The sequence below is a fragment of the Mirounga angustirostris genome, unplaced genomic scaffold (genome assembly GCF_029215605.1).
Source record: "Mirounga angustirostris isolate CCGP_5_RB_7025 unplaced genomic scaffold, mMirAng1.0.hap1 SCAF_13, whole genome shotgun sequence".
Lineage (NCBI taxonomy): Eukaryota > Metazoa > Chordata > Mammalia > Carnivora > Phocidae > Mirounga > Mirounga angustirostris.
The window spans coordinates 98,798,097-98,823,029 of record NW_026991721.1 but is presented as its reverse complement, the minus strand read 5'-3'; the positions used below and the strand labels follow the sequence as shown (position 1 = coordinate 98,823,029).

Sequence of the window (24,933 nt, the reverse complement as noted above, 5' to 3'; positions counted from 1 at the left end):
GAATACTAATATTTACATTATAAGGATCCCAGAAGAAGAAAAAGAGATAAATGGGCAGAAAACTTATTTGAATAAATAATGGCTGAAAACTTCTCTAACCTGGAGAAGGAAATAGACATCCAGGTCTAGGAAGCAAAGAAAGTCCCAAACCAGTTGAATCCAAAGAGACCTATACCAAGATATGGTATGCCAACTAAAATGGCAAAAGTTAAAGATAGAGAATCTTAAAATCAGCAAGAGAAAAACAATCACATACATAGGAAACACCATAAGACTATCAGCTGATGTTTAGCAGAAACTTTGCAGGCCAGAAGGGAGTGGAAGCATATATTTAGAGGGCTGAAAGGATAAACTTACAATAAAAATACTCTACCTAGCAAGGTTATCATTCAGAGTTGAAGGAAATAATAGAGTTTCCTGGAGTAGCAAAAACTAAAGGAGTTAATTACCACTAAACTGCACTTATAAGAAACTATAAGGGGTTTTCTTTTTCTTTTTTTTTTTTTAAAGATTTTATTTATTTATTCATGAGAGATAGAGAGAGAGAAAGGCAGAGGGAGAAGCAGGCTCCCCGTGGAACGGGAAGCCTGATGCGGGACTTGATCCCAGGACCCTGGGATCATGACCTGAGCTGAAGGCAGACGCTTAACCGACTGAGCCACCCAGGTGTCCCTATAAGGGGTTTTCTTTAAACAGAAAATAGGCTATAACTAGAAATATATACATATATTTATATGTAAATATATGGTGTGTGTGTATATATATATATATGAAAAAATCATTGATAAAGGCAAATATGCAATAAAGGCAGTAAATCAGCCACTTAACTAGAATGAAAGTTAAATACAAAAATAGGTTAAACTATGACTATAATAAGCACTTAAAGGATATACAAAATAAAAAGATGTAAAAAAAAGACATCAAAAAAACCCAAATGGGCAGGCGGGTGGGGGCGAGAGTCAAATTGTACTGTTTTAGAATGCATTTGAATTTAAGTGACTATCAGCTTAAAATACACACACACACACACACACATACACACCAATATATGAACCTTATGGTATCCACAAGCCAAAACCTACAATAGATGCACAAAAGAGAAAGGAACCCAAATATAACCATCAAGAAAATAAACCAAAAGGGAAGAGAAAAGAGAAGAAGAAAGGAATAGAAGAACCACAAAAAGAACCAGAAAACAATGAATAAAATAGCAATAAATAAATACCTATCAAGAATTACTTTAAATTTAAATGGACTAAATGCTCCAATCAAAAGGGAAAAAAAGAATCGGCACAAGTTACCAATATTAGAAACGAAAAAGTATCACTAAAGTTTCTGCAGACATTAAAAGGGTAATAAGGCAGTATTACAATAAAGTGTATGCCAACAAATTTCAAAATTTAGATGAAATGGATAAATTCTTTGAAAAACACAACTTACCAAAATCAATACAAGATGAAATAGAAAATCTGAATAGGCATATTCACTATAAATAAATTAAATTTGTAATAAAAGTTCTCAGAAAGAAAAAACAGACACAGGGTGGCAAAAACCAAAACCAAATAAAAAAAAATAATAAGACCACCTGTATGCTGCCTACAAGAGACTCACTTCAGATCTAAAGACATACAAGCTGAAAGTGAAGGAAAACAAGATATTCCATGCAAATGAAAATAAAAAGAAAGCTGGTACACAATATTTGTATAGGACAAAATAGACTTTAAAACAGAGACTGTAACAAAAGGCAAAGAAAGGCATCACTACAATGATAAAGGGCTAAATCCAAGCAGGGGATATAATACTTGTAGTATATATGCAACCCAACATAGGAGCACTTAAATACATAAAGCAAATATTAACAGGCACAGGAGGAAATTGACAGTAATACAATAATAGTAGGAGACTTACATACTCCACACTTCCATCAATGGGTACATCATCCAGACAGAAAATCAATAAGGAAACATTGGTCTTAAATATTAGATCAAATAGACTTAACATATATATAGAACATTTCATTCAAAAACTTCAGAATACACATTTTTTTAAAAAGATTTTATTTATTTATTTGACAGAGAGAGAGACGAGGAGAGAGGGAACACAAGCAGGGGGAGTGGGAGAGGGAGAAGCAGGCTTCCCACCGAGCGGGGAGCCCGACGTGGGGCTCAATCCCAGGACCCCGGGATCATGACCTGAGCTGAAGGCAGACGCTTAACGACTGAGCCACCCAGGTGCCCCAGAATACACATTTTTTAAGGAGCATAGGAAACATTCTCCAGGGTAGATCACATTAGTCCACAAAACAAGTCTCATTAAATTCAAGAAGACTGAAATCTTATCAAGCATCTTTTCCAATGACAGCAGTATGAAGCTAGGAATTGATTACAAGAAGAACTGGAAAAAACATGAACACATGGAGACTAAACAGCATGTTACTAAATGACTAATGGGTTAGAAAGACATCAAAGAGGAAATAAAAAAATACCTTGAGACAAATGAAAATGGAACCACAACTCCTCCAAATCCATGGGACACTGCAAAAACAGTTCTAAGAGAAAGCCTGTAGCAATATAGCAAAAAATAAAGTCCAAATAAACAGTCCAATTTTATACCTAAAGAAACTAGAGAAAAAGAACAAAGCCTAAAGTTAGTAGAAGAGAAGACTTATTTAAGATCAGAGTGGAAATAAATGAAACAGAGACTGAAAAAAAAAATAGAAAAGATCAATGAACTAAAAGCTGGTTCTTTGAAAAGGTAAACAAAATCAATAAATAAACCTCTAGCCAGATCTGTCAACAAAAACGAGAACACAAAATCAGAAATTAAAAAGGAGGAGCACCTGGGTGGCTGTCGATTAAGCATCTGCCTTCGGCTCAGGTCATGATCCCAGGGTCCTGGGATCGAGTTCTGCATGGGGCTCCCTGCTCCATGGGGAGACTGCTTCTCCCTCTTCCTCTGCCCCTCCCCACATTCATGAGCTCTCTCTCTCTCACTCTCAAATAAATAAAATCTTAAAAAATGAAAACAGAGCTTCAAATGATACTACATATATAAAATATCATAAGAGATTATATGAATAATTACATGCCAAAAACTTGGAAAACCTAGAAGAAATGAACAGCTTTCCAACTCTGAATCATAAAGCAACAGAAAATCTGAATAGAACAATTACAAGGAATGAAATTGAATCAGTAATTCAAAACTTTTCAAAAAGCAAAAGTCCAGGACCAGACAGCTTCACAGGTAAATTCTAATAAATAGCTAAAGAAAAATTAATACCTAGTTTTCTCAAATTATTCTAAAAAATTTTAAAGAAAGGAATGCTTCCAAACTCATTTTACGAGGCCAGCACTACCCTGATACCAAAACTAGGCAAAGACCCTTAACAAAATATTAACAAACCAAATTCAACAATACTAATAATAAATTAAAAAGATCATACACCACAACTGAGTGGGATTCATTCCAGGAATGCAAGGATGGTTCAGTACCTGCAAATCAAGGTGACACACCATATTACCAAACTAGGATACAAATCATATGATCACCTTAACAGATGCAGAGAATGAACATGACAAAATTCAATATACATTTATAAGAACTCTTAACAAATTGAGTATAAAAGAAACATATCTCGACATAAGAGACTCTTAGATGGCAGGTTGGAAACTTTTAGATGGTGATTTTTGGGCTTATAGTGATGTGGGAAGGGGATGATGGTTATGATGTGGGGAGGGAAACACCTAGGTGTAGAGAGTTTTGATATTTGAAGGTTATTGTGTTGGATGAGCAGGTAATCTGTTGCCTGATAAATAGATTAATGATGAGTTAAAATTACTAAAACAGGTTTATGATATCCTAGTGATTCCAATCATTTATTCACTTGGGCTCACCACAGAGAAGCCTGATGTGTAGAGTACCAATAGGACTGATAACAGTGAACAAGTCCACCAGAAGAAACCCTTTAAATGAGTTTAGTGCTAAACACCACCCATCATCACAGGGAGAACTTACTGTTGTTGCATTTGGAGACATTAATGGCATTATTTTCCATAATCTCTACACCGACATTTGACCTTAAAGAGACAGATACAGAAATTAATCTGCAGGTGACCCCAAAGATCAGGAAACACAAGAAGCCACATTACTAATTGCTTCAGTTATTTCTTAGTGCTGATAACTGACTACCTTACCCACAGTTCCAGGTCAATGATTAAATTTCCCTTCCTTTGCTTATTAGTCCCAGGGGTACAGATGCCTAGAAGGTGTGCAAGGTAATTTATTGAGGTGCAGTAAGAATATATATTTGAGCACACACTTATGTGTATGTTTCTCATTCCCCTTCAATTTTTATTCTGTTTGTATATCTTTTTGTTTCAATGATAAGGGTTAAATATCCAAAAAGACTGGGGATGACTGGAATGTAAACACTGTCCCCAAATGAATTCACAGATTTTTTCCTAAAATGGCTCTTCACAGAGTCCCAAAATTGATATATTCATAGCACTTTCCTTTGGATCAACATGGAGGCTAAATCATTACCATATTTTCCCAGGGAGTCTCCAGAAATAATTATTTACCTTTCAAAGAGGCTCCATTCTTGTCTGCTAAGATAAGAAACATCCGTGTTTTTGGATTGCATGTGAGTGAGTGCAGCACACGGCATGTGCTGAGGTCTCACACAGTAGAAGGCTTCTTGGTCTTGAGCATCCAGGTACTCACACAGCTCAGCACTGGAGTTTAAAACCAGGGCACAATCAGTATTGACATGGGAGGTGCCACTGGCAAACTGGCCTGTGAAGATCACCCTGTCATAGCCTTGGTTCCTTGCCCTCCAGAGAGCCGACACTCCTTCACTGGGGTGGATGAGCAGGAGAGACAAAGAGACCCAGCCCTCCCAGAAGAGGGTGAAACTGACAAGGTAAGTGCCGTTGTTGAAGTCTGTCACCTTTCCTGAAGCACCTGCCTTCAGCGCTGGGGAGGACATCCTGGCCCTCAGGAAATCCCCACCATATTCCTTCCTGCGTTCCAAGCGGTCCCTCGCCTCCAGGAGGATGTCTAGTTGATCCCCCCTGCAGTAGGTGTCTCGAGAGTGGAGGATGGTGGCTGTGCTGTGTGTGGCACTGGTGGTGGTGTTCATGTGGGTGAAAGGTCTGGGGGGGATCAGCTGGTCTAGTTTTTCCATGATTCTCTTTATTCTTAGCTCAGTCTCTGCTGATGAAACTACTGGATGCAGTGGTAATTCAGGACTTGAGGACTTCATGATAAAGTTCCAGTGATGGAGGGAGATGGGCAACTTAAGTGCAGTCCATATCTGAAATGATAATGAATACAATAAAGAATATAGAGACTGTTTTATGTAATATAATAATTTTTGGTAAGTTAGCCAACTTTGATCTTTTATATAATAATGGGAGATATAAAATAAAATGATATTGAGATTTTATTATCATATATGTTTCATGGGCAAAATAATTTGGTGGTGGAACTCCATTTTTCACTGGCTGATATATTTTGGGTTCTAGAATCTTCTTCCTTAGAGTGGTGACGATAAAATACACCTTTGCTGGGCAGTTGTGAAGACGTGGAAAAATGTTTTTTAACTGCATAGCACACAACAAATGTTTACCGTTCTATTATTTTTTAATCTTAAAACTAGAATTCAGTCATTAAAAAAATCCTTAAGAAAATGTTTAAGATGCATGGGGCTTTTATGTAAAATATGATTATTTTTTTCTATTTGATATTTTGTATGTTGCTTAAACATCCTATGATATTTATTAGTATTTTTCAGATTGTTTTAGTTAACTTAGGAGATAATAAACATAGGCTTACAAAAATATTTATTTTCTAATCATAAATTAACACTGATTATTAAAAATGGGAGAATGCCAAACTGTATAGGAAACAAAAATCAGTGACAATTATGACAACCATAATTGGTTGAATCTGTCATAATTGATAACTACTGTTAACATTTTGGTGATTTTTCTTTCATTCTCTATATGCTATTTCACATGATTGTGAACAAACCGAATATTACCAATGAATTTTGATATTTTTAAAAACAGTGTTGTTAAAAACTCCACCTTATGTCACTGGCTCACATAGTATTCCAGCCTATGGATACAGCTTAATATTTTACATATTCCCACCTTTTTGGACATTTATTACACTCAACTTTTCTCTTGCTTATACTTCAGTATAAATGTTTTGGTATAAATCTTTGCAATCCAGGTTATTTGTAAGAACTCAGAAATAGAATTATTTTGATCCAATGTGGTGAACACTATTAAAGGTCTTTTTTTTTTTAATTTATTTGTGAGAGAGAGAGAGCATGTGAGCACAAGCAGAGGGAGCGGCAGGCAGAGGGAGAAGCAGCTTCCCTGCTGAGCAAGCCCAGTGTGGGACTTGATCCCAGGACTCGGGGATCATGACCTGAGCCAAAGTAAAAATTGTAATTTTGTAATAATATGACAATGATAGCATAAAGAATGGGGTGGCAAATAGATGGAAGTAAATAGTTGAAAGGTTATTACAGATCACATGAAGTAGCATGATATTAACTATAAAAGAACATGCATTATAATCCCTAGAGGAACTACTTAAAAAAAAAAAAACTTACAGCTGTAAAAATAATAAAGAAACTAACAGGAAATTCTAAAAAAAAAAAATCAATTAATCCAAAAAGAGGAACAGAGGGGCCAAAGAGAAAACAAACAGTAAACTGATGGACCTAAATCCGCTCAAAAATTTCATTAACAATAAGTTGACTAAACATGCTATTACAAGACAGAGATAAAAAAGCAAGACCCAACTATTTGCTGCTTATCAAAAATGTAGTTTAAGTATAAAGTTATCTATAGATTGAAAGTAAAGATGGGAAACATGCCATGTAAGCATGAAAAAGCTAATATTAATGTTAAAATAGACTTCAAGACAAAGCATGTCACCAGACATAGAGATGGACATTTCACAGTGGTAAGAGTCAATTTGTCAGAAAACATAGCATCATAAATGTGTATTGTACCTACACGTACATGTGTTTATAAGTGAAACAAAAATTGACAGAATTAAAGGGACATAAAAATCCACAATAATAATTAGAAACTTAAAACCTGTCTCAGTAGTTGCTATAGGAACTTAAAACTACTGTCTCAGTAGTTGCTATTTATTTAGATAAAAAAATGAGTAATGACCTAGAGAATATGTACATTAATCATCACAATACCTTATCAGGTACTTAACCATCACAATACATTATCAGGTACTTTTTAATTGCTACAACTTCAGCAAATGGAAATTTTAAGTGATTTTTAGTATGATAGAATACTACTCTGGACAAAAAATTTTTTTGGTAAAAATAAGCAGGAAAACCTGATTCAAGATGGAGGACAAAGGGGTGCCTGGGTGGCTCAGTTGGTTGAGTGACTGCCTTCGGCTCAGGTCATGATCCTGGAGTCCCTGGATCGAGTCCCACATCAGGCTCCCTGCTCGGCAGGGAGTCTGCTTCTCCCTCTGACCCTCTTCCCTCTCATGCTCTCTGTATCTCATTCTCTCTGTCTCAAATAAATAAATAAAATCTTAAAAAAAAAAAAAAAGATGGAGGACAAAGGACATATTATAGCCTCAATTTCCCACCAGAAAATCTAACGAAAGATAGAAAAAAAATTAAAAATTTCTAAGTATTCTAGGAAATAGGATGAGATACCTTAATTAGACCAGAATTTATAAGAAATCTGAAAAATAGGGGTGCCTTGCTGTCTCAGTTGGTAGAGCATAAGATTCTTGATCTCAGGGTCATGAGTTTGAGCCCCACACTGGGTGGAGAGATACCTCAAAAAAAAAAAAAGAAATCTGAAAAACAAAAGGCAGATGAACTTAGATCAATGAAGAAAACCATGGCTCCAAATGCATGTCAATGAGAATTCTGCAGAAGATGGAAGCCACTCCAAGGATACTCCAAACTTGGAGGAAGTTGATAATTGGAATAAGAGAGGATAAAGGAGTAGCCCATGGGAGGACATACTGGGCTGGTTACTGCTTCCCTATTTTTCCACCTGTGCCTGGCCAGGCAGCTAGAAATGGGGACTTCTGTACTTTACTGTGCATAAAAACTCTAGGTATTTAAGTTGGAGGGTGTAGGATAGGACCCTGTGTGCCTGGCAACACCCCAGACAAATGGGGAGCATTTATTGCCTTGAGTACTTTTGCAGCTCTGCTACAAACATGCTGGAGAAAATAGGTAACAGGACTCAGTCTGGCCACCATAGAACCTTAAGTATAAGAATGGACATACAACCAAGGATTCGCAAAAATTTTATGAAAGCCAACTCAAGAAAGAAAAGTATCAAGTTCAGTAAAGAGAAGACAAAGGAACAGAAATAGAAAATGCACAACAAAACTTTAGAGCAAGTATATTTCTATCCTTGGGGAGATGCTAGGTGATATTTGCATCCCTCAACTAATGAATCAGAGACCTTGCAAAGCAAAATATTGCTGTTCAATATGCAAAAGTCAACTGCATTCTTCTACACCAGCAAGAAGGAATTAGAAAATGCTAAGGGAACATAATAATAAAAAAATAAAAAATAAAATAAAAACACCATTTACAACAGCAACAAAAAAATTATAAAGTACCTAGTTATAAATCTAATAAAAGATGTAGAAGACAGGTATCCAAAAATTTTTAAATTTACTGAAAGATCTTGAAGAAAACCTAAATAAATGGACAGAGATTACATGTTTGTAAAGAGTAAAATAATATTATAAACATGTCAGTTTTCCCAATTTGAACTGCATGGTTAATGTAATGCACATAAAATTTAAGTAAGATTTTTCCATCATATCTGACAGACTGACTCTAAAACATATAATAATAAAAGAGTAAAGGGCCAATCCTGGCCGGGAAACTTGTGAAGTAGATTAAGTGGTGGTAACTTGACCTAGAAGCTTTCATGACTAACTATGAAACTAATTATTATTATTATTATTTATATTAATTATAGCAATGTGGTATTGATACAGGGAAGATACATAGGTCAATGGAATAGAACAAAGAGAACAGAAAGGGACCCATCCTGATCAGAAATTTTGATACATGACAAGAATCAGCATAGAAAGAAACAACTACAAAATAAGAAGACCTGAAAAGGTGATCATCCATACAGAAATAAAAATCAGCAAAAAAAAGAAAATTCAGATCTGTTGCAGAGTTAAATGTCTAGAGCAACCTTTAAAAGCTTAAGTAGAATATTTAGATAAATAATCTGACACTGAAGTAGGGAAGGGTTTCTTAATACTCAAAAAGAATTGACTGTTTAAAAAGGCAGATAAATTTTACTATGTAGACAGGAAAATGTATTGTTCAGAAATTCCCTTAAAGGTGAAAAAACAAGCTAAACATTGGGAGAAAATCATTGCAGGGGCATTTGTAAGTGACAAAAGAAGTGTGCATGCATACACACACACGCGCATACACACACACACGAACACAACATCCTCCTCACCCAAGCTGCATAATAATCAAATATGTTGATTCTTTTATTTGTTTTTTATTAAGTAGGCTCCACACCCAGCATGGAGCCCAACGTGGGGTCTGAACTCATCACCCTGAGATCAAGATCTGAGCCAAGATCAAGAGTTGGACACTCAACCAACTGAGCCCCTCAGGTGTCCCCAAATAAGTTGGCTCTTCAAAGTTGTGTAAGCTGTTGAAATTCCCCTACTACAATTTAGTAAGTCTCATTGTTTGGACTTTCCTTTTTTTTTTTTAATCTTTTCTTTCCTTTCCTTTCTTTCTTTTCTTTCCTTCTTTTCTTTTTTTCTTTCTCTTCCTTCCTTCCTTTCCTTTTCTTCCTTCCTTCCTTCCTTCCTCTCTCTAAGATTTTTTATTTGTCAGAAAGAGAGTGCAAGAGCACAAGCAGGGGGGAGCATGGCAGGCAAAGGGAGAAGCAGGCTCCCTGCTGAACAAGGAGCCAGATGCAGAACTTGATCTCATGACCTTAACTGTCTAAGCCACGCAGGCATCCCTGTTTGAATTTTCCTAGAACAGGTAAAGTATGAAGTAAAAGTAAGACACAGAAAGAAAGCAATTCCTACCTTAGTGGAATTTTGAAAAACTGTAAAAATGATCCAGGAGGCCAATATAAACTGTATCAACAGTGATTTACGATTTGCCATACTTCTCATGATGAGGATCCTACAAGAGATAATACAAAACAAACAAATGCACAGCAGAAAGAAAATGCAGAAATACATGAAAAGTTTATACCTCTTGATTCTTTTGTCCTAAGTTTCTCCCAGAACAGAACCTTGCCCTGCTCCTACATAGAAGCTGCTCTTATTGTCCTCCCAGCGGCCATCTTTGGCGATCAGCTTGTACCTTCAACAGAAACGCTGTTCTGAGACAGGAAGCCCACCATGGATTCTATGAAACTGAGCCGTTAATGGCCTGGAGGATGCAGGGTTGCTCATGTTTAGGTGTCCAGGCTATTTTGTTCCCTAACAGATTTCCTATTCTCTTCCCTTAAACACAAACTGTAGATAAAACATCTCAGCAAATGTTGACCCTGATCATCATTTTATCCCAAGGCCTTTTAAAAATTTTTTAATTGTTATGTTAATCACCATACATTACATCATTAGTTTTTGATGTAGTGATCCATGATTCATTGTTTGTGCATAACACCCAGTGCTCCATGTAGAACGTGCCCTCTTTAATACCCATCACCAGGCTAACCCATCCTCCCACCCCACTCCCCTCTAGAACCCTCACTTTGTTTTTCAGAGTCCATCATCTCTCATGGTTCGTCTCCCCCTCTGATTTCCCCCCCCTCCATTCTTCCCCTCCTATCTTTATTTTTTTTCTTAACATATATTGCATTATTTGTTTCAGAGGTACAGATCTGTGATTCAACAGTCTTGCACAATTCACAGCACTCACCATAGCACATACCCTCCCCAGTGTCTATCACCCAGCCACCCCATCCCTCCCACCCCACCCCCCACTCCAGCAACCCTCAGTTTGTTTCCTGAGATTAAGAATTCCTCATATCAGTGAGGTCATATGATACATGTCTTTCTCTGATTGACTTATTTCGCTCAGCATAACACCCTCCAGTTCCATCCACATCATTGCAAATGGCAAGATCCCATTCCTTTTGATGGCTGCATAATATTCCATTGTATATATATACCACATCTTCTTTATCCATTCATCTGTCGATGGACATCTTGGCTCTTTCCACAGTTTCCCAGGGCCTTTTTAATGTAACTTGGTTTTTCCAGCTTCCTTATTACAATTCTATTATTAGGTTCCTTTTTCTTGTCTTAACCAGCTTTTCTAGTACTACCAAAGCCGAAAAAGTTTGTTACATCTTCATTTGTCATTGGGTAAGAATTTCAAGTTGTCTTTTAAAAGCAGATTGCTTAAATGCTGCCTTTCTAAAATTTTCCATCTTTCAAATTGACTCTCCCCTCGAAGCACCTCCTACCCTAGATTCCCAGTTGATACATATACGTTAGAAGTTTCTGTACCAAAGAGTAAGTGTTACCTCTTCCCCCACCTGCACAATTTGGAGAATGTTTTCGTACCTTTAAAGATTACGTTCAATCCTATGCATAGGACCTGCTGTCATCTGGGGCTTTCTTTTGAAGCCACCAGTGTACTACTGGGGTGTGTCTCCTCTGTGCTAAAAGAAAACACAGGTAGGAGCTGCAGCCTGCATACTTTTGGCTGGGATCCACAACCTTCTGCTTATTTCCGTGAAGGGGACTCTACCCTAAGGGGAGGCCTAGATCACAGACTACAGTTACTAGTTCGTGCATAATGGGGGAGGAAAAACGAAATCCTCAGTACAGATTAGATAATTTTAATGTCTTTAGACCTTATTAGTCTAGTTACAGTACACATACAATAAAAATCCAACAACAACAACAAAAAGAGTGAATGAAGCTGAACGTTTGAATGATTGAGAGTAGTCAGCCATTCCCGAAAAGCTGAAACTGCCTAGATTCCATTTGAACCTTGTCATCAAGACCCACTTGCCAGGATTCAAGTGCATATTATCTTGGACATAGTAGGTACTCCATAAAATTTGCTGAATTGAATTAATAAAACCTCAGATACAACAGAGGCAAGACAATGATATTAACTCTCAAGACAAGAGAGTGAATGGCTTATACTTACGAGTTTGAATCTATCTGGGGTTTGCAGTCTTGAACTGATAGAAATGGTGCCCAAAAGAGCAGGTACCCAGGACTATTGCACCAGTGTCCATAGAAAGCAGTAGCTGATTACACTGTGGATCCCTCTACAGTCTCATTTGTACTGTCCCACAGAGGCAGTTAAACATATTTAAACATGTCCATCTGTCTATGAAAGAATCGAGGTCTGTTTCATAAGGACATAATAATCCTTCCAACATCCTTGATTGTGCTCTACTGAACTGGCCTTAACAATACTTCTTTATGTCTTTACGTGATGACAGTTGGAGAAACTGTTTTAACCTTACGTGTATGACTGGGTTTAGTCATACCCATTCTGGACCATTCTGTCCTAGGGAGCCTCTAAGAGACAAATATTTGCAGTTCTGGTTTGGTTGCTTCTTAGGAGACCAGTGTTAGCAAGCACTCAAGTTTGCCACCTACTGATACACAGATTTATGGGTTTTAATTTGTTCTAGTTATATAGAGGCTGATATTTAATGTCAACTTGACATCTCTTCAGGAGGCAGGAATAACGAATCTGCTTGACTTAACTGAGAGTGTAGAATTTAAATGGTTTGTCCAGATCATCTAGTATGCTTTGAAACAGAGCTGAGATTAGGATTCCTGTCACTTTGACCTCTGATTTAGAGCACTTTCCACCATGCAGCATGACTCCAACAGAAATGGTCTAACCAAGTTCAGGTAAATCCCGTGGTTCATATATTTATTGTCCATTATGCCTAAAAGACCCCCAACCCCCTTAAACCACCTGAAAGCCTGATCTGAGCAAGATAAATGGTCATCATTAGTGCGTTCTCCTTGCAGTTAGTGTGTGGCTTTGTCATTATCTTTGACTGAGTAGCTTCATTTTCCCCTACATTTATAGGTCTAAATGAGGGATATAAACATGAGAGCTCAGGCAAGGGAACGTGGGACCATGTGTTTACAGAATAAAATACAATTCAGGAGGTCATCAGTTCTTTGGGGGTATGAGTAGGGCAAGAGTAGTGCTGACCAGGATCTAAAAGAGCCCAAGCACTTGAAAAAAGCATGGAAGTTATTAGAGAAACCCTTTCTGGAGAAATAAAAGAACTGAAATCTAACCAAGTCAAAATCAAAAAGGCTATTAATGAGGTACAATAAAAAATGGAGGCTCTAACTGCTAGAATAAATAAGGCAGAAGAGAGAATTAGTGATATAGAAGACCAAATGATGGAAAATAAAGAAGCTGAGAAAAAGAGAGATAAACAACTAATGGATCATGAGGGCAGAATTCGAGAGATAAGTGATACCATAAGACGAAACAACATTAGAATAATTGGGATCCAGAAGAAGAAGAAAGAGAGGGTGGGGCAGAAGGTATATTGGAGCAAATTATAGCAGAGAACTTCCCTAATTTGGGGAAGGAAACAGGCATCAAAATCCAGGAGGCACAGAGAACCCCGCTCTAAATCAATAAAAATAGGTCAACACCCCGACATCTAATAGTAAAACTTATGAGTCTCAGAGACAAAGAGAAAATCCTGAAAGCAGCTCAGGAGAAGACATATGTAACCTACAATGGTAGAAACATTAGACTGGCAACAGACCTATCCACAGAGACCTGGCAGGCCAGAAAGGACTGGCAGGATACATTCAGAGCACTAAACGAGAAAAATATGCAGCCAAGAATACTATATCCAGCTAGGCTGTCATTGAAAATAGGAGAGATCAAAAGCTTCCAGGACACACAAAAACTAAAGGAATTTGCCAACACCAAATAAGCCCTACAAGAAATATTGAAAGGGGTCCTCTAAGCAAAGAGAGCACCTAAACGTAACATAGACCAGAAAGGAACACAGACAATACACAGTAACATTCACCTTACAGGCAATACAGTGGTACTAAATTCATATCTTTCAATAGTTACCCTGAATGTAAATGGGCTAAATGCCCCAATCAAAAGACACAGGCTATCAGATTGGATAAAAAAACAAGACCCATCAATATGCTGTCTGCAAGAGACTCATTTTAGACCCGAAGACACCCCCAAATTGAAAGTGAGGGGGTGGAAAACCATTTACCATGCTAATGGACATCAAAAGAAAGCTGGGGTGGCAATCCTTATATCAGACAAATTAGATTTTAAAACAAAGACTATAATAAGAGATGAGGAAGGACACTATATCCTACTTAAAGAGTCTATCCAACAAGAAGATCTAACAATTGTAAATATCTATGCCCCTAACATGGGAGCAGCCAATTATATAAGCCAATTAATAAGAAAAGCAAAGAAACACATTGACAACAATACAATAATAGTGGGGGACTTTAACACCCCCCTCACTGAAATGGACAGAACATCTAAGCAAAAGATCAACAAGGAAATAAAGACTTTAAATGACACACTGGACCAAATGGACTTCACAAATATATTCAGTACATTCCATCCCAAAACAACAGAACACATTCTTCTCTAGTGCCCATGGAACATTCTCCAGAATAGATCACATCCTAGGTCACAAATCAGGTCTCAACTGGTACCAAAAGACTGGGATCATTCCCTGCATATTTTCAGACCACAATGCTTTGAAACTAGAACTCAATCACAAGAGGGAAGTCGGAAAGAACTCAAATACATGGAGGCTAAAGAGCATCCGACTAAAGAATGAATGGGTCAACCAGGAAATTAAAGAAGAATTAAAAAAAATTCATGGAAACCAATGAAAATGAAAACACAACTATTCAAAATCTTTGGGATGCAGCAAAGGCAGTCTTAAGAGGAAAGTATATAGCAATACAAGCCTTTCTCAAGAAACAAGAAAGGTCTCAAATACACAACCTAACCCTACACCTAAAGGAGCTGGAGAAAGAACAGCAAAGAAAGCCTAAACCCAGCAGGAGAAGAGAAATAATAAAGATCAGAGCAGAAATCAATGAAATAGAAACCAAAAGAACAGTAGAACAGATCAACGAAACTAGGAGCTGGTTCTTTGAAAGAATTAATAAGATTGAAAAACCCCTGGCCAGACTTATCAAAAAGAAAAGAGAAAGGACCCAAATAAATAAAATCATGAATGAAAGAGGAGAGATCACAACCAACACCAAAGAAATACAAACAATTATAAGAACATATTATGAGCAACTCTATGCCAGCAAATTAGAAAATCTGGAAGAAATGGATGCATTCCTAGAGATGTATCAACTACCAAAACTGAACCAGGAAGAAATAGAAAACCTGAACAGACCCATAACCACTAAGGAAATTGAAGCAGTCATCAAACATCTCCCAACAAACAAATGCCCAGGGCCAGATGGCTTCCCAGGGGAATTCTACCAAACATTTAAAGAAGAATTAATACCTATTCTTCTGAATCCAAATCAAAACTTCAATGAGATATCACCTCACACCAGTCAGAATGGCTAAAATTAACAAGTCAAGAAACGACAGATGTTGGCGGGGATGCGGAGAAAGGGGAACCCTCCTACACTATTGGTGGGAATGCAAGCTGGTGCAGCCACTCTGGAAAACAGTATGGAGGTTCCTCAGAAAGTTGAAAATAGAGCTGCCCTACGTCCCAGCAATTGCACTACTGGGTATTTACCCCAAAGATACAAATGTAGGGATTTGAAGGGGTACATGCACCCCGATGTTTATAGCAGCAATGTCCACAATAGCCAAACTGTGGAAAGAGCCAAGATGTGCATTGACAGATGAATGGATAAAGAAGAAGTGGTATATATATATACTATGGAATATTATGCAGCCATCAAAAGGAATGAAATCTTGCCATTTGCAACGACGTGGATGGAACTGGAGGGTGTTATGCTGAGCGAAATAAGTCAACCAGAGAAAGACATGTATCATATGACCTCACTGATATGAGGAATTCTTAATCTCAGGAAACAAACTGAGGGTTGCTGGAGTGGTGGGGGGTGGGAGGGATGGGATAGCTGGGTGATAGACACTGGGGAGGGTATGTGCTATGGTGAGCGCCGTGAATTGTGTAATACTGATGAATCACAGACCTGTACGTCTGAAACAAATAATACATTATATGTTAAAAAAAAAGAAGAAGAAGAAGAAGAAGAAGATAGCAGGAGGGGAACAATGAAGTGGGGGAAATCGGAGGGGGAGATGAACCATGAGAGACGATGGACTCTGAGAAGCAAACTGAGGGTTCTAGAGGGGAGGGGGTTGGGGGGGTGGGTTGGCCTGGTGATGGGTATTAAAGAGGGCACGTTCTGCATGGAGCACTCAGTGTTATGTGCAAACAATGAATCATGGAACACTACATCACCAACTAATGATGTAATGTATGGTGATTAACATAATAAAAGAAAAAAACAAACCTCTAAAAAAAAAAAAATAAAAGAGCCCAAGCAAAGTGGGCAAATTGCCAGCATCAGCCAAGCAAAGAGCAGATGTCCCAGGAACTGTCACTGGGGACTGAGCCACAAGTTAGGGAGATGGCTGCTGGAGGCCCCAGGAATTAAAACAAGATGTGCCCCATTGCCAAGGAGGCTGTACCAAATGGTAGGAGGTCTCATGTTTGTGCGATCTGAGTATCCCTGGAGGGATGAGAGAGGATACAATACCAAAAATGACTCAGAATTCCAGCAGTGAGAACTTGGCACAGGACACTTTACGTCACTAAATGATGATAAAGGGCACAGGCTGTTGCAACTCAACCACGCTAATGGAGGGACAAGGGCAGGTGATGTGGCAGGTATATGGATAGATAGCTGACTACGGTCCCAGAATTTACCAGTAGCAGGACCGCAAACTTTGTGTCATTTTCAGGTATACTATGGGAGAGCGTATGAAGTTCAGAGTGACCATCATTTCCGTAGCCCTTTTTGAAAAAAGCAGCGAAAAAGTGGTGTAAAGGTGCTTGGTTATACCTAAGTTATTGTTACCCTGTGACACTGTCACAGAGATGGGCACCTGTCTCAGAGGTAACCAAGTGGGGGAAGCGGGAATGAAAACACTGCCACCCACAACTACTCCCTTTTGTGGGTGACTGCCTACCACTCAGAGCTCCTATTTGCTGGAGTTTGACAGAGACACATAGATGTGAGACAGAAAGCAGTTGGCGGGGGCAGGTGTGGAGAGACCCACTGACTGAACAACAGCCAACATTTACTGAGGACTCATTACATGCCAGGCGCTATCCCAGTGCTTCTTAGGCACTCACCCACTTGACTCTCAGAACTACATTAGGAAGTGATTACCATTTTCAGACGAGGAAAATGAGGCAGAGTGCAGTTAAACGTTAGCTGAGGTCACGCAGTTAGTATGCGGAAGAGGCAGGCCTTGGAGCCAGATCCTCAGAACTGCGTTTCTAACCACTCTACAGTACTGCCATGATGCAGAGAGACAGGGAGGAGAGATCAGTAACATGTTAATAGCAGAAGTAGGAGAGACAGACACAAAAGGGCTTGAATCACTGAATGGTGGGGCATAATAAAAACTAGGCCTACTGCGGAGGTGGTTTTAAGCCCATCATGAGGGCCACATCATATCCTAAAGGCCTTTCCAGTTAGTTCCTCAGCAACAGTTTACCATCTCTGTGAAGCACTGGACCACGTTGGGGGTCTGGGAGGAAGAGTTCACTCATCCCTAAAATTCTCAGACAGGATACTAAAATATGAGAAACTCAAAATTACATGAAACTAGCTACATATACATATACACAAATGATTATATTTTGATTTACTGACTGCGTGAAACAACATGTTTTCTATGAAGGTAAAAAATAAAACACAGGCAAACTGTGAGCATTTTGTTCCAACACAGATGACTTTCACACCTTAGTGATACTAGCACCACGTGTCTAGGGATTTTCCTGGCTAGGTAAATGAACATGTTTTCTGGATAGTGCTGTGGTTGGTTTCCTGAACAACTTTAATGGATTTGACCAACCTGAACAGGAGAAGAAAAGCATTGGGCCTTCTAGTTAATTTTTGGCCAAAAATTGAGTAACGGGTTTGCCTGGCTGAGACTTTATCTTGAAGGCCGAATGAAGAAGAGCTTACTTTAAAAAACTGCGAGCAGTCTTGCCCTTCACACTGGAATTCTTTCACTACTGAGACCCTTTTAGTCATATGGTTGTAGAGCAAGCATATGCCCCTTTTTTCCCTGTGGAAAATATGAATGATGTGGAGCAACTTAAACACGGACGTTTCAGAAGGAAAAGTCTTCCATTTCATAATACAAATACATTGTTAAGGTACACCTTTTCTCTGCACTAAAACACTGCAGTAACAATTGTTATAGTCAAGATCTGTTGATGAGCCTAAAATTAGTGGGTGGAAGTTTGAGGAGAAACAAGAATATCTTCCCACTGGGGTGCCTGGGTGACTCAGTTGTTAAGCATCTGCCTTCGGCTCAGGTCATGATCCCAGGGTCCTGGGATCAAGCCCCACATCGGGCTCCCTGCTCGGCAGAGAGCCTGCTTCTCCCTCTGCCTGCATCTCTGCCTACTTGTGCTCTCTATAGCTCTGTCAAATAAATAAATAGAATCTTAAAAAAAAAGAATATCTTCCCACTAATACATTAATTTCAAAGTGAAAAATTGTAACTTTACAGTACGTAAAATCAATAGACACTGGTTTACCCCAGTGATTAGGTTAATATCAGCAGTTATAAGATCTTTTTTCACGAATGTTGTACCAAGAAGGACACATCACTTTTGGGGTGTTCTTGACAAAAATGCATGACCTCAATCTAATTATGAGAAAATATTGGATAGAACAAAATTGAGGGACATTCTACAAAATAACTAATACTCTTGGAAAATGTCATGATTGGACTTGGTGGTGAAGATGGTGAAGTAGGAGGATCCTGAGCTCACCTCCTCCCACAGACACAGACACAAAAACTACAGGTATTAAAACGAATTCTGAAAATGACCTGAGGACTAGCAGAAAAGATCTTCCACAGCTAGTCAGAGAAAGAAGACCACATCTAAAAGGGTAGGAGGGGCAGAGCCATGGTTGGAAACCAAATCCCCAGTGTGACTAACCACAAATGGGAGAGATATCACAAGAACAGAAGAGAAGGGGATCAGAACCCGTACTGAGCATCCCCTGGCCCTGGAGACACCACTGGGAAGATGAATCTCCACAACATCTGGCTTTGAAATACAGTGGGACTTACCTACAGAAGCTTTAAAAATCAATGAGCCTTCATTCTTGGAGCTTCAGAAATTAGTGGGACTTAACTCTGGGAGAGCAAGAGCATGACAGGAAATGGAGTCCCCACCCTTAAAGAGCCAGCATGTGAAAAAAACTCCATGTGAGACATAACACAGAAGCAGCAGTTTAAAAAGTGTTTGGGGTATACAGGAAGGAGATTTACTGACTAATTTTAGGACATGTGCAAGAGGAACAGGGATCTGTAGGTGATTTCTCCAGGAACAAAAGAGCTGACAGGTGATTTTCTTGCCTTCTCCTAGGATGCTGGATGCTTGTGGGGAGCCAATGCTAACACTCTCCATCTACTTTGCTATCACCGTGTGCCCACTCCTAGGGTTCACTTGTGGACTGGCTTGCCTAATCCCCTCACCTTAGCAGGTACCCCTCCAAAGTGGCTACTACCCCGTCATACCCAGCAGGCAGTCCTATCTGAGACTAGCACCCCTCAAAAGTGACTCCTGCCCTGGGGAGAGATGGAGATAATCCCACACACCAGCATGTTTTCAGTTCCTGCAGCCTTTCCTCTGAGCTGGCTGTGTGGGGAGCAAGCCCTGCCTTTCAGTGCACAGAAAACCATGCTGAGGGTTGGCTGCACCCACTAGCAAGCCCAAGGCAGCTACAGCCAGCCATCTCAGCAGCACTGGGAGTAAACCATGCCCAGTACACCCACCGCAGGTGAAATGGGTCATTGCAGCCAGTTGGGCTGAGTGTCAGCCTTACTCACTAGCATGCTCACAGCATTTAGGGTAAGTCACAACAAAAGAATGCATGCAGCCCGCAAGGAGCACCTGATTCTGCTTACAAAAGGGGATTGGCTATAGGGCAACATAGGACCTCTTCTACCAAGGCAACTACTTTCAAGACCAGGAGACACACCTGAGCTATCTAATACATAGAAACAAACAGAGATTTAGACAAAATGAGGAGACAAAGAATGTGCCCAGGATGAAAGGACAAGACAAAAATCACAGAAAAAGAGCTAAATGAAATACAGATAAGCAATATGCCTGATAAAGAGTTCAAAGTAATGGTCACAGAGATACCACTGGACTTGACAAAATAGTGGATGACTCAAGTAAGAGCTTCAATAAAGAGATAGGTAAAAAACAGTTAAAGTTGAAGAATACAATGACTGAAATGAAAAATACTCTAGAGGAAATCAACAGCAGATGAGAGGATGCAGAACAGATAAGCAATTTGGAAAACAGTGGAACGGAAAGCAATCAAGCTGGATACCAAAAAGAAAAAATAATAAAGGAGAATAGGTTAATGGACCTCTGTGACATCATTAAGTATACTAACATTTACATTATAGGAATCCCAGAAGGAAAAGAGAGAGAACAGAAGAGAAAATTCATTTGAAGAGACAAGAGCTGAAGATTTCCTTCATCTGGGGAAGGGAACAGACATCCAGGTCCAAAACAGATGAACCCCCAACAAGATGAACCCAAGGAGGTCCACACCAAAATATATAATAATTAAAATGACAAAAAGTAGTGATCAAGAGAAAATCTTAAAAGCAGCAAGAAAAAAAACAATTATACACAGGGAACCTCCATTAACCTATCAGCTAATTTTTCATAAGAAACTCTACAGGCCAGAAAAAAAGTGGCATGATATATTCCAAGTGCTGGGAGGAAAAAAACCTACAACCAAGATACCTATCAAGGTTATCATTTGAAATTGAAGGAGACATAAAGAATTTCCCAGACAGAGGTGACCAGCTGGCTCAGTCAGTAGAGCATGTGACTCTGGTCTCAAGGTTGTAAGTTCAAGTCCCACATTGGGTGTAGAGATTACTTAAAGATATCTTAAAAAAATAGAAATAGAATTTCCCAGACAAACAAACATTAAAAGAGTTCATCACCACTAAACATGCCTTATAAGAAATGTTAGAGGGAGTGTTTCAAGGGAAAGGAAAAGGCCACAGCTAGAAGTAAGGAAATTATGATAGAAAAAAGTTTCATAGGTAAAAGCAAACACGTAGTAAAGATAGATTAGTCACTAATAAAGCCAGTATAAAGGTTAAAAGAAAAAAGTAGTGAAATTAATTATATCTATAAAAATTAGTCAAGGGATACACAAAATAAAAAGATGTAAAATATGACATACATGAAACATGGGGGGGGAATAAAAATGTAGTGCTTTCATAAGGTATTTGAACTTAAATGACCATCAATTTAAGATAGACTGCTAAACACAAAGATATTAATATGAACCCCATGGTAACCACAAAACAAAAACCTATACTAGAGACACACAGACACACACACACACACACACACACAAAGAAAGAAAAAAGAAAAAGGAATTCGAGCACTAACACTAAAAACCATCAAACCACAGGGAAGATGGCTAGAAAGGAAGAATGAAACAGGAGAACAACAAAAATAAGCAGAAAACAATTAACAAAATGGCAACAAGTACATACCTAAAAATAAGTACTCTAAATGTAAATAAACTAAATGCTCCAATCAAAGGATATGGGATGATTGAATGGATTTAAAAAAAAACCAAAAAAACAAAAACATGACCCATTTATATGCTTCTACAAGAGACTCACCTCAGACCTGAAGACACATACAAAGTGAAAGTGAAGAGATGGAAAAAGATAATTTGTGCAAATCAAAGCAGGAAAAAAAAAAAAGCCAGGGTAGCAATACTTATATCAGACAATATAGACTTTAAAACAAAGATTGTGATTCAACACTCTTGCACAATTCACAGCACTCACCATAGCACATACCCTCCCAGTGTCTGCATGGAGCACTGGGTGTTATACGCAAACAATGAATCATGGAACACTACATCAAAAACTAATGATGTAATGTATGGTGATTAACATAATAATAATAATAAAAAACCCAAAGACCGTAACAAGACACAAAGAGGGCCTTACATAATGATATAATAAAGGAATCACTCCAACAAGAGGATATAACAATTCTAAATACCAATGCACTTAACACTAGAGCACCTATCTACATAAAGCAAATTTTAACAGACCTAAAAGAAGACATTGACAGTAATACGATAATAGTAGGGAAACTTAACACCCCACTTACATCAATGGATAGGTCATTCAGACAGATAATCAATAAGAAAACAATGGCTTTGAATTGCACATTAGACCAGATAGACTTAACAGATATATTCAGAACATTTCCATCCAAAAATAGCAGAATACAAATTCTTTGCAAGTGCACATGGAACATTCTCCAGGAGAGATCATATGTTAGGTCAAAAATGAGTCTCACTAAATTTAGGAAGATTAAAATTACATCAAGCATTTTCTTCTGGCCACAATATAAAACTAGAAATCAACTACAAAAACAACAACAAACAACAACAAAACAAAACTGGAAACAAGCAAATAAACAAACATGGAGGCAAACAACATGTTACTAAACAACTGATGGGTCAACAAAAAATCAAAGAGGATATTTTAAAAAAATGAAGACAGGTGGAAATGATAACAGTTCAAAATCTTTGAAACGCAACAGCAGCAGTTCTAAGAGGGAAGTTGAGAGCAATACAGGCCTATTACCAGAAAAATCTTAAGTAAACAAACAAACCTTCCAACTTCAGGAACTAGAAAAAGCAGAGCAAACAAAATCCAAAGTAAGTAGAATAAAGAAAATAATAAAGATTAAAGCAGAAGTAAATTAAATAGACACAAAAAAATTAGAAAATACCAATGAAACCAAGAGCTGCTTCTTTGAAAAGATAAACACAATTGATAAACACTTAGCCAGATTCATCAAGGAAAAAAAAGATACACGACACAAAGAAAATAAAAAATAGAAGAAGAGAAATAACAATGAATACCACATAAATACAAAGGATTATAAGAATACTATGAAAAATTATATACCAACAAATTGGAAACCTAGGGATACGGATGAATTTTGAGAAATGTAATCTTCCAAGACTGATTCAAGAAGAAATAGAAAATCTGAACTGAAAGATATCTAGTAACAAAATTGAATCAGTAATCAAAGACTCCCAAGAAACGGAAGTCCAGGACCAGATATCTTCACAGATGAATTCTACCAAACATTTAAAGAACTATTCTCTTGAATTATTCAAAAAAAAAATAAAAGAGGAAGGAAAACTTCTAAATTCATTCTATAAGACCAGTATTACCCTGATACCATAGGCAAAGATCCTACCAAAAAAAGAAAACTACAGCCCGGTATTGCTGATGGACATAAATACAAAAATCCTCAAAAAATATTAGCAAATCAAATTGAACAATACATGAAAAGTATTAATCATGATAAAGTGGGATTTATTCCAGGGATGCAAGGATGGTTCAATATCTGCAAATCAATCAATATACACCACATTAACAGGAGGAAGGATAAGCCATGTGATCATCTCAATATGCAGAAAAGCACTTGACAGTATTCAACATCCATTCATGATAAAAGCTTTCAACAGAGTGGGTTTGGAGAGAACTCACCTCAACATACTAAAGGCCAAATATGAAAAACCCACAACTAACATCATATTCAATGGTGAAAAACTGAAAGCTTTTCTTCTAAGATGAGGACAAAGACAAGGATGTCCACTTTTGTCACTTTCATTCAACATAGTACTGGAAGTGTGAGCTTCAGCAATCAAACAAGAAAAAGAAATAAAGGTATCTAAATTGGTAAGGAAGAGGTAAACCGTCACTATTTGCAGATGATATATTATACATAGACTCCATCAAAAATGATTAAAATAAATGAATTCAGTAAAGTTATAATTTTGAGTTTCTTTTTGTATATGATGTAAGTAAGTGGTCCAGTTTCATTCTTTTGCATTAGTCGTCCATACAGCTACATCATTTATTGAATGTATTTATTGAAGAGATAGTCATTCCCTTATTGCATCTATTGCATATTCTTATCTTCATTGTCATAGATTAATTGATCATATAAGTGTGGGTTTATTACTGGGCTTTCTGTCCTGTTCTATTGATCTATGTGTCTGTTGTGCCAATACCATATTGTTTTTGACCACTAAAGTTTTGTAGTATATCTTGAAATCCAGGATTGTGATATATCCAGCTTTATTCCTCTCTCTCTAGATTGCTTTGGCTGTTAAGGGTCTTTTGGTAAATTTCAGGATTATTTGTTTTAGTGCTTAGAAAAATACTACTGGTATTTTGATAAGGATTCCCTTGAATCCAGTAGATTCCTTTGAATAGTATGGACATTTTAACAATATTAATTCTTCTAATCCATGAGAATTACTCTTAAAAGGAAACATATGCAGTAATCTCTTGGACATTGGCCTCAGCAACATTTTTATGGCTATATCTCCCCAGGCCAGAAAATGAAAGCAGAAATAAACTATTGGTACTACACCAAAATAAAGAGCTTTTGCATGGCAAAGGAAACAATAAAATGAAAAGGTAACCTACTGGATGGGAGGAGTTACTTGCAAATGATATATCTGAAAATGGATTAATATCCAAAATATATAAAGAACTTATATATAGCTCACCACCAAAAAAAAAAAAAAATAATAATAATAAAAGAATGGGCAGAGGAC

General features: G+C 37.8%; 1 protein-coding gene across 1 annotated transcript in view; it reads right to left on the bottom strand.

Moving 5' to 3' along the window:
• Nucleotides 1-24,933, bottom strand: part of NXPE4 (neurexophilin and PC-esterase domain family member 4) — a 39,714-nt gene that overhangs the window by 8,609 nt on the left and 6,172 nt on the right. The window contains exons 3-5 of the mRNA XM_064577413.1: nucleotides 10,102-10,201; nucleotides 4,581-5,314; nucleotides 4,015-4,076 (exon numbers count right to left, since the gene is read on the bottom strand). Coding sequence (XP_064433483.1) covers nucleotides 4,015-4,076; nucleotides 4,581-5,314; nucleotides 10,102-10,191 — 886 coding nt within the window. The 5' untranslated portion in view covers nucleotides 10,192-10,201. The remainder of the gene's footprint in view (nucleotides 1-4,014; nucleotides 4,077-4,580; nucleotides 5,315-10,101; nucleotides 10,202-24,933) is intronic.